The 11,343-nt window shown below is 38.1% G+C and overlaps 1 protein-coding gene across 2 annotated transcripts in view; it reads left to right on the forward strand.

The window, feature by feature from the left end:
* Positions 1-10,483, forward strand: part of DOCK4 (dedicator of cytokinesis 4) — a 223,333-nt gene extending 212,850 nt beyond the window's left edge. For both annotated transcript variants that reach the window (XM_084206500.1, XM_084206501.1), the window contains 4 exons: positions 749-821; positions 3,305-3,418; positions 4,325-4,386; positions 7,418-10,483. In XM_084206500.1, the coding sequence (XP_084062626.1) occupies positions 749-821; positions 3,305-3,418; positions 4,325-4,386; positions 7,418-7,843 (675 nt within the window). In that variant the 3' untranslated portion in view covers positions 7,844-10,483. The remainder of the gene's footprint in view (positions 1-748; positions 822-3,304; positions 3,419-4,324; positions 4,387-7,417) is intronic.
* Positions 10,484-11,343: the final 860 nt, after the last annotated feature.

An 11,343-nucleotide genomic window follows, 5' to 3' on the forward strand; every position in this document is an offset into this window, starting at 1 on the left:
TTGGATTTCACTGATCATCTGATCTTGCTTTTAAAGGAAAAAAAAGTAAGAAAAAATCCCATGTTTATCTGTTCCCATTTCCTCTGGAAAGTATGTCTGAATTACTTGTAGGATTAACTGTATGCTGTTTATATATGTTTTCAAGACAAACTAGTGACCCATGGATTATCTGAATGTGCCAAACGAAATCAATGGTAGAATTTTACTTTTTTTCATACATTTACTGTGATTTGTAAACAAAATGGATCTTAAGAAAATGAAAGACAAACATGCTTTATGGGTCTGCTCTTATCCACAAGAGAAGTAAGAAGACTGCCACCAAAAAAAGTCAGAGTGGGAAAAAAGTACATAATGCTTTTCTTAGGTAACAGCCATAACTTGAAAATTATCTTGTTCAGATCCTGAGTCTGTAATGAAGTTATTGAAATTGTTTTAAGTAATCTATTAAGATATCTCTTTAGGAATGAGCTTTTTTATGTTTTTTAAGGTACTGGAAACTGTCAGAACTCAGTACATAATAATCCTCCTTCAAATTTCTGTGTATACAATTTTCAGAAAATTAGTCTACTCCCTATCTGTATGCACATACTTTAATTAAACTGTTAATGTTCTTATGTGATGTTTATCACTCTGCCTCCTAAGCAGACCTGGGCATGAGTGGGATAATAACAATAATATATTTGTTTTCTTAAAGGCTACTGAAATACAACAGGAGCTATGTGTAAACCATGCTGTTCTCAATTTACAGAGAATGCTGTTTAATCATATTGGAGATGGTGCTTTGCCACGAAGTGATTCCAATCTGCCCAGCTCTGACAAAGGTAAGCAGACATGCTACAACATGCCAATCTTTGAAGAATGAAAACCTAATTACTCCATCATGTTCCTGTAGAGCGCCAGTTCTTTTGAGCGCATACTGTCATCTTCAAGTGTCAAAACATTCTAACCAACTAAATGAGTTATGCTAACAAATCTAAGTGTCAAAACACTTTGCCAAAAAGGAGAGGACTGAATTTTGCACTCAAATAAGGCTCAGAAGTTTGCAGGAGGGGGTGATGGAGCAGCAGATTTCATCAGGCTGCCTGTGAGACCTGTCCTTTCTGCTTCTCGAGAGAGACATATGTGGGGAAAAGCCAGCTTCTGGAGAATGGGGCAAAGAGAAGGTAAAGAGATGGACAGAGTCCTGAAGTTTGGTACCTGCAAGTCCTGTTTATCAAATATAACTCAGTGTGCTTCTGATTACACTTGGATTGAAAACACCAATTTGTGGTTTCTTGTATTTTGGGTATTTTGTTTTTAATTACCATAAATGAGAAATATATGTATTTCCATAGCAAAAATATTGCCTCTTATATTTTGCACATGAGGAAATCCTATATTGTTGGCATGGTAATTGTTTGCCATGATTTCATTATGTACCTCATATCAATAATATGCTTCATCATTTCATTATGGTACCTTTGTGGTATGCTGAATAAAGGATACAGTAAAATAAATGTATAGAAAGTAACAATTTTAATAATATACTGTAATAAGTACTGACCAGGAATCAGATTTTCTTTAATAAAAGCTGGGTTTTGTAGGTATTTTTGTGTTTACATTTTTATGAAAACACAGGTGGAATTTTTTCATGGGGCTGAAAAACATATTACATAATTTAACATGGAAATAGCAAAACTTTTCCACTGGCCCATGCAGCCAAGTACATCACAGAATTGTTAAAATGAAATATTCTCTCCTGAAGGCTTTAGCAGTCCAAAAAACTGACTGTTTGGATGACTTAAAGGAAAAAAATTGGTTTGTCAAGAGATTCAGGCATTTGAAGTACCTAGGTCTGGTGCCAGGTGATTTTTAGGATGAGGGCAAAGTCACGCTGTTGGGTGACAGCTTACAATAAAAAGCAAATACTTCATTGCATATTTTAGCAATAACAAAGCAAAATGATGCCCTAGAAAATAGATTATTCTGTTCATTGAGCCAGGGTCAACTAAAGTGTAATTATACTGTAACAATATTGTTTCAGATATGAGAACAGTGTTATTTTTACTGTACTTATTGTATTAAGTCTGGTGTGTAGTGGGGTTGCAGTCCTGAGAGCTCTTAGAATTGCTTCAATAGTGATAATTGATGCCACCAGTTAGCAACAATACTTTGCTTTTTCGTTTCATCTTTGTAAATAAATACAGGGTCTTTGCATGTGATTCTCTACTCACAATTGAAACAAGTAAACAAGAAGGAAACTGTCATGGCAAAACAAGAGGATTGAGGCTTTTAAGTTGGGGGATTTTTTGGTGGAGTTTTTGGGAAATGGATGGAAGTTTTGAAGTGGTTATTTTCAACTCCTTTTTTTATTTTTAAGGAAGTGTAATGAGAATTGTATTTTTCAAATTAGCTTTTGTGCTGCCTATGTTAAATGCCCTCTCCTTCTATCTTCTGACTTCTTTCCAATATTGGTGACATCTTGGTGACATGAGATAATCCAGTTCTATCAAGGAAGATGTTCCAGACCTCATGGGATCATTCAGTTAAAACCATAGAATCTGATCAGGGTAACAGAAAAAGAAAACAGCCACTTTTATACATGTCAAGGAGGTAGTCAATTTACATAATCAAGCAGAGATCCTTGACCACAGATACAGAGTGTACAGAAATTTTCTCAGTCCATAATAATTTCTTAATGTGATATTTTTTGCTGCCAGACACTTTTTAATTTCTTCTAATTTTTACTGCCTACATTTTGCACCCTTTTTTCCACCTTCTCTCAATTCTGGATTTGTAGTCTATGCAGGCAACACAGGAATGTTAGCACAGAAAGCTTTATGAAGGAGATCGATAGAAATTTGGAGAGTTCCTTTCTCTCTATATATATGGAGAGTCCCTTCTGTATATAAAATGAGTTAATGGGAACAGTTTATGAATAGTCTATTCCCTTCTGCCTGGAAACCTCTAAATAAGAGTTGGGTGCAAAGATAAACTGATTATATTAAAAGGCTTCAAGCTTATCTCCCTTTGCGGCTGGATTTGCAGCACAGCTGAGTGCAATCTCAGCTGCTGCTGCTGCTGCTGGCTGACACTGCTGCTCACAAACTGACCTGAGGGCCAGGTGCATCCATCAGGCATCCATGACATTGAAGGCTGCTGTTTAAGAGCTTTACAAGTGCAGATATAATCACGAGAGGTTTTCAGGCATGCTTTTTAATTTGTTAGGCATTTTGCATTCTGTCTCTTTTTACATTCCTGGTTAAAAGCAAGCCAGACAACTGGAAGTGTTGATGCCTACCACAGGTTTTGCATTCTCTTCCAGTTGTAAACACCACTCCCAGCAGCTGGAGCCTGGACAGTGGGAAGGAAGCCAGAAACACATCAGAAAGTGGAAAGCTTATATCTCCTCCTGTACCACCAAGACCTGCACAGACTGGTGAGTTAATGGACATCTCAGGTAAAGCTCCAGTACTTGAGGGCTTAGATTCTTTCCACTCTGTTTGATGTTTAACTTCTTGGGCAGGTTAATTTATTATTTGATTTCTTACATGAAAGGCTGTAGAACTGCCTCTGTGGGTATTCTCATCTCGTTAATGTTCTCTGCATTTTCCGATACTCTGCCCCTTCACTAATGAATGAGAGTTTCAGACAGTTCATGTTAGTATGAGGAAGGATGATCAAATTTAGTCTTTTGATTTTATGATAATTGGAGGTTAGCAATCAGAAATGATCATTAACCCCAAAGAATCTTACTGGCCAGAAAATGCACAGCATTCATGAAAGTTCCTCAGTTCTGTTACTATAATCATTTTGTCTTTCAAAAGTTTCATTTCCTTTTAAAGGAAAAGCTGCTCAACTTATACTATAAATATAATTGTTCTCAAAGGAGTGAGTAAACATTTTGTGTATTATACTTAAGCCTCTGAGTTTGTCCAGTCACATTTCTAGTATATTTGGAGGTAAATATTTGATATAAGTATATTATGTATTTTCTATTTTCCTTATTCGACTTACAAATACATAATATATTTCTTAGGAGTAAAAAGGGAAAAGTTGTTATACTGACTCTTTTTTTAACTTGTTATCATTTGGTAGACTATAAATCAATTTAAAGTGATATAAAATTAATCAGAAAAGGCAGAAAATTTTTATACTTGGTTCCACTGCAAGATAATCCAGAGAACAAGGCAAAATGAACAAAATCTCTGAAAGTATTTACACTCATCGGCTAAGAGAATTAGAGAAAACATTTATGTATCGAATTATCTCCTATCCACTTAAAAAGATTTCTTAGTGAAAATTGTAATGCCACAAGTGCACTGAAATCTTTCTACCTTTACAGCATCACCAGCAAGACACATAGCCTCCGTTTCCCCTTCTCCTGCTGGAAGATCACCAATGAAGGTACTGTCTTATTGCAGTGAATTGCCTTTGTGAGACAGATCTCATGTGTTGTGGGGTAGATGGTACATATTTAATGTGCATTATTTGGGATTATATTATGTTTTCTTTTTTTTATCATATACCTGTACAAAACCCAGTATTCTGTCTCCAGCATGGAAGAAGGGGAGGTGCCAGGAAAACCTGTTGTGCAACCCATTTGTTTTATTCTTCCAGCATTCAGAGCTGTTAGATTTGAGGATTTGTTAGAGACTATTTCCTGCTTCAGTCATTTTAATACCCATTTTCCTCTGCAGGATGATCCAGGGCAGTTGTAAGAAGATGCAAGTAGTTTGACACCTGCCAGTAGGAGACATTAAGCATAGGCTGTGACTAAGCAGTGGTTCTTCTCTGGTAGTTAAACATCCAAAATAATTTAAGATCCAGGCTAAACTGAGCAGATTTCATTTCTATTTCAAGATGTTTGCATGTGTTGATACCCACATACTGGTACCTGCTTTTTTTCTGGAAAACTTGACTGGGAAATCTGTGTTTTCCACAGCATTGGAGCACACAAACATGCAGCCTGCTTATTCCAGGCCAACCCTGGTGCTGGCAGAGTGCATGTCATTAGGGATAGCCTCTGCCACCCCATTGAAGCAGAGGTGATTCTGCAGGTAAAAATATAAGAGCCAACAACACGGAAGGAGAGCAAATAGAAAGGAGCGTGACTGGTATTTCAGACACTCAGATGCACAGAGAGAGGGAAGCAGCCCTGCCAAAATAACCCCTCAGCAACCCAATGCCTAATTAATACTGCAGAGATACACATTACCTGAGGAGGAGAGCAGCACCCCAAAGTATTTCCTTTCCCCTTGAGGTCCCTAATTACAAGTCCACACTCATTGTCCTACTTGCCTTCCCATAAGCCTGTAACATTACTACTTGTGTCTGCACGGTGGTCCAAGTTCAAAACAATGCAATTCTGCTGATCATCAGAGGGCCTCATATTTCTATTACCATTCTGCTGAAGTGAGCACCAGTCCCAGGTTTTGCCCTAATTGCTTACTAGGAAGCTCTTTAGAACATTAGGATCTTGTCCAAAGATGAGTGACCCTTCCTCTTCATCCTTAATGGACACATACTAGCATGACCACTGATGATTTGAGGATTTGTTAGAGAGTATTTCCTGCTTCAGTCATTTTAATACCCATTTTCTTAGGGCTGTTTGAAGCTTGTCCTAACATTCTTCTATAGGTCTGGACAGAATTTAAGCATTTTACAAAGTCTGAGCTGCTGCTTGGAAGAGGAATGCTGGCCCAAAATACTTCTGAGAACTGCTGGATCTCACTTTGAGCATCCACGAATTTCCACACTATTACTTGCTACTGGTAAAAGTAGTCTACGGTCTTTTACCAGAACCAAGTGGTTACCCATGCAGGCTTTACATATTTGCCATTTTTCTGAATGACAAAAGCAAAGGTCTGAAATCTTATATATGGTCACTTACTCCAAGTGTTCAGTGTTCTTGGAACTGGAGCCAAATATATAGTTCATTTGAAAACCTTTACCATGGGTGTTTGTGGGAGTAGGAGTGCAGTTGGAGCCTCCTCACGTACAGAGGAATGGAACATGAAACAGGTTCCTGAGAAAGTCTGAAATGTCTTCACCAGGTGTTGAGCTTAAATAAAACTTGCTTTGCTTTTTCACAGCCATATACAGGGCTCAGATTTTAGCCTTTCTTCTTACAATATGCTACCAGAGAAAACCATCTTAGTACAAAACCCAGTGATGTAAATTAAGATTGTTTTTTCTCCATTGATTTCAGTGCTCTGTGGATTCAGTCCTAGATGGATAACTAAAATTATCTCAACAGCATAAAGTCAGTGCAGCCAGCTCTGAACACCCCTGCCCCTCTCTTCCTCCACTCTCATCCTTTGTTGCATGGCTCCCACTCTCAACTCAAGCTGAGCAACTGAGCATCAACCAGTCTAACAAGAATGGGAGTGAGAAATTTGTCTTTATTTTGATTTCTCCACCCCTTTTTTAGCCTGAGGCTTGAGGCCAATAAATTGAGCTTGTTTCAGATTACTCTAGTCATAATTAGATATGTTGCAAAAAAATTTTAGCTTGGAAAGCGTGGGTTAACCTTTCACAGTTTTCATTTGAAGTTGCTTCACTGGACTAGAACTGCTCGGTGGTTTTAGGTAGGTCTTTATTGTCCATGCCTTTTATTTGTCATCAGCACTGTTGTTGCTGCTTGGGCCCTCAGCTCCTGGTCCCTCACCATCCCTCACTGACCTGTGAGGCTGCTGGTGCAGCCTCTGGCCACCTGTGCCCTCCATATGGCCCTTGTCACTGAGGCACACGTGGTGTGTTGTGTTTGTATGTCTAAGGAACACCTGGGAGATGGGGAGAGGAAGGGTGGTGATGCTGTCATCTGTCATTCTGTTGCTGCCCCAAATGGGAGCAGGAACAGCAGAGAAGGGGGCTGGCGCCCAGCATTGGCTCTTACCTTGATACCTGCTTTGTGCTGGTATCTGGTTTTATGGCACCCTCAGAAACGATGCCATGATGTAAGTGCACTTTTCACTGCATGGAAATGCACTAAAAGCTGTGAGGAAAAGCTTTGGAAACTGAATTTGGGATATGAGAGCCTGCAGTAGCAGCAGTGGCTGGGCTTTGGCGTTAGGGGGCAGGATACCCCCAGGTATGCCCTGCGCCCAGTGATACATTCCACTCCAGCCGGGAGAACTAAGGGCACATTCTAAAGACTTCCAGATTTTTCCAGGGTATTATGATAGTAAGATAACATTTAAAAACAGTTTTATTTCCACTTATATGAATTACTGGCATGACCACTATCTAAGATGTACCCAGGTGCTACTGAAATGAGCTTTTTATCAGTTTCTTACCAGGTCTTGATTAAACATTTCTGTTTATCAAAGCTCACAGTTAAATGCACTGTATCTATGTACGTTTTCAGTCTGAGCACAGAAACACTCTCCCTCCTGGGTGCCAGGTAAATTCTTCTTCCATCCTTTCTTTTGAGCAGGGGTCTGTGCAATCATTCACACCGTCTCCAGTGGAGTATCATTCCTCGGGGCTCATATCCAACTCCCCGGCGCTGTCAGGGAGTTACAGCAGCGGCATCTCTTCGCTCAGCCGATGTAGCACATCAGAAACATCAGGCTTTGAAAGCCAAGGCAGCGAACCAGCAGTGACTGTCCCAAGCTACAGCATTTCTGAGGAACCTGTGAGAAAAGAAAGCAAAACCCCACCACCTTACAGCGTGTACGAGCGGACTTTGAAACGCCCCGTTCCTCTACCTCACAGCCTCTCCATCCCACCTGCCGCAGACCCCCCAGCACTGCCTCCCAAGCCACAGCTGGTTCGGCCAAACAACCTGGAAAACAGCAGCAGGAGGACTGAGCAGGTTCCCCGGCCCAGGCCTCTGCCCCGCAAAGTCTCTCAGCTATGAGAAGCCACTTTTATATTTAATTGCAACACATTCTTTACTGTTCAAGAAATAATATTTTTTAAAAATGGTAAAAGTCGTTTAGTTAGGCACTTTAATATTTTGTCCACCTTTTCTTTTGAGTAATTTCAAAATGCTTATTAATATTATGTTGCACATTTGAAATGAAATTACTAATTTAAGTTGCCAGATATTACAGGAAGCATGAATGAGAGGATTTTTTTTTTAATTTCATGGTGATGAATATTGATAAATGCTTTTATTTTTACTTTATTTTTGTTTGAAAAATCTAAAACCCTACAACTCTCATCTGAATTAGCTGAATGCTTCTTACAAAATGCAGACTATACTGACTGGATCTTTATTGCTAGAGATAAATGCACGCTTTCTAACAAAGTAGTCTGTAGACTAGGATGTTTCTGCAAGTAGGCTAAAAGTTGTTTCTCTTACCTGATGAACAGGTTGGTCATTTCAAATGTATGTGGCAAAACTGAGATAAAATGCAAGTTATACAGCAGAGGACTGTTGTATGAATGTGGTTTGAAATTTTTGAAACACACATTTGGCTTATATTATTTTTAAGATGGAAAAATACCTGTATTTCATTCAGCATACAGCACTATTCTGGTGAATCTCAAAAGGTTTTGTGCCATTCGTGTATGTACCTGACACATCCTTTTTCTTTTTGAGGTGCAATTTACTTTTATTCTTCCAGTTAATGTATTTTTTGTTGTTGTTCTTTTAGTTTTTGGGGTTTTTTTAAATCTAGGAGTTTTCTAGTGAATGCTCTCTGCTGTTCTTGAAAGTTCACCCTAAAATACAATCTGTGTATGAAATAGGTACAACTCAATTGTTCCTTTAACTTGTGTACAAGAGTCAGTACTGACTATCATCAAGGCAATTCACTAAATGAGCCAATATTTAAAAATAAAAAATGGCTAGTTTACAATCCATATATTTCAAAAGCTAATGCAAAGGTCATTAATAATTTTGTAAAAATCTAGCAAAAATTCTGAACAGTTCCTTGGATGTGTATGGGCCATCGGAGCCAAGCTTTTGATTTGCTTTTTAGCTTGAGTTCATCACCATCATCTTTATTGTTGAGAATGGTGTTCGGCCTTAGGTTGTATTTTAGTGACTGGCATCTGAAGAGCTCTGGAAAGCTATTGCCAAGACATAGGAATGTGGAGGGAAAAGAAAAAAAAAGCACCTTCTGTATGTATGTTTTGTATCCTCTTTCTTTTATTGACTGTTTAAATGTGCTTGGGAACAGATGTGTGAACTGCATTTTAAATCATATTGTTAAAAATATTCTCCCTCTTTTGTTGGGAAGCTCATGTTGATCTTAGCTGTGTTTGATTTGTTGATAGTTTAACTGGAAGAAAGTGACCACTTTTTTATATTCACTCAATTAAACCTTCAGCAGTTACAAGCTGTTGACAGTAGTTATAGAAGTTTTCTATAATAAATGTTCAAGTATTTTTGTACATAATTGGTAAATTTTAATAAGGAGTGTACCATTATGTGAAAAAGAAGCAAACAGTTGTGTATGCAGTAAGATTGTTATAATTATGCCAAATACTTTATGTATGGAAAAAAGAATATTTGTAAATATGTGCTTTTAACAATAATTCTGCCATATTGACTTTACAATTTTGAATGTCAGAAAAAATAATATATGTTAAAATATTTATGTTTTAGTGAAAGTATTCATAACTTGAAAAGGAACATATGAATTTTAGCTTTGTATCTTGCTGATTTCAAAGTCTGGAATTCCTTGAACTAGCTCTTGCTTTCTACTATAACATTTTTATGTCTGTAACCACATCATAAAACCTGTAGAAGGCTACATATTTATGCTGATATAAAGAAGTAATGCCTGAAATTTAAATAAGGTGTCACAAGTAAGATAACAGAGCTGCTCTGGATTTTTTTTCCACCCATGTAATTTAATAGATTTTGTTGACTAGTGCTTGAGCACTGTACAGTATGAATCAGTGTTATTTGCTCCTGAAGCCTTTTTTTTTTTTTATTTCTGGCAATAAGCAGAGTTGATGACTTTATCATTTGTGTGCATTTCTGGTCAGCTTTGCAGCAAAACATTTCACAAAGTCTCTCTTTACCTAGACACTCATATTGGTTACTGCATAATGTTAGTATGAAATAAAAGAACTTGCTTAATCTTTACAGTACAACTTGTTTTCTACAGAATGAGAGATTCTAATTCAGTTAGCCACAGAATGAAAGTTCAGACTCCTTGTCTTGCTAATTTTTTTTTTTTTTTTTTTTTTTGTTAAAAATCTCCTGATTGAGTTTTCTCCCTATTTGGACTCGTAATTGCTTTGCGAGACAAGGTGGGGAGAGTATTGACACGCTCTTCTGAACAAGGGAAGAACGTAAAATTTACTAGAGAGTTCACTGTAAATTAACCTGCATGAGCATTCTGTTTTTATAACCAGAACATCAGAAATACTCTGAATGATAGAAAATGATGTAAAATTGACAGAGTACTCTTAAGCTGAGTTAACACATTTTCTGCTTAGCCAGTTTTGACAAATTGATTCTGTAGATCAGTTTTTCAACCTGATTACCTATAAAAAATGTAGTATGAAATTTTGTTATGTATGTTGCAACACCCACTGCTTGAAAACCTAATGTAAATAAAGGTCTTGTTTGAATTTTATGTAGTAGTCATAAATATAATTTTACCACTTTCTGGATGATGGTGAGTAATTCAGAAGCTCATACAGGAAGACCAATGGGAACAAGGTTGCTCTTACTTCTCAATAGCTTGAACGTTAGCCAATGCGTCTGTAATAGGTGACATTATCTTGTATTCAAATACCATATTTGAGATGCTGGAGTCTCTGGCATGCCAGAGAAACATCCTCAAACTCAGCTGGCTGGCTTTGAAATGACGCAGTTCAGACTGGTTCTCATGATGGCATAATAGCTCTGTAGTGTGAGTGAACTCAGTTATGATGTCCCAGGCCAATTGCTGTGCCCTGAAAGAAGCACAAAAGCTGAAGTTACCCTTCTTAATAAAGGTTTCAGGGCAGGGCAATTACGGCCCTGCTCACATGGAACAGCGTATAGTGAAAATCTTCTATATGAAAGTGGCACCTTGCCCACCTGCCTGACCATTCTTCCTGTTCACTGATTGTCCAACAGCACCTGCAAAAAGAACAGTGACAGAGCAAAAACCTACCAATAGGCAGGAGTCAGTGCCTGAGGTATAAATGATGAAAAGCATCTTATTTTGAATGTGGTCAGTGAGGGATGTAGGAGCATTGTCTCAGTAAACCCAGGTGCTGACAGATTCAGATCTTTGTTCCAGAACTCTGCTGGTTGCTGGAACTTCAGATGATTCAGGCAGAGCCCTGACATATGCTGCTCAAAGGGCAAAGTCCTATCTGGTGGGATATTGTGGAAGGATGGTTGCCACTGGATCCCTTGAGATTCTGACCTTGAACTAGATTATGTGGGAGAAAGGCCTTTTCAAA

This window comes from Fringilla coelebs (genome assembly GCF_963513975.1).
Source record: "Fringilla coelebs genome assembly, chromosome: 5".
Lineage (NCBI taxonomy): Eukaryota > Metazoa > Chordata > Aves > Passeriformes > Fringillidae > Fringilla > Fringilla coelebs.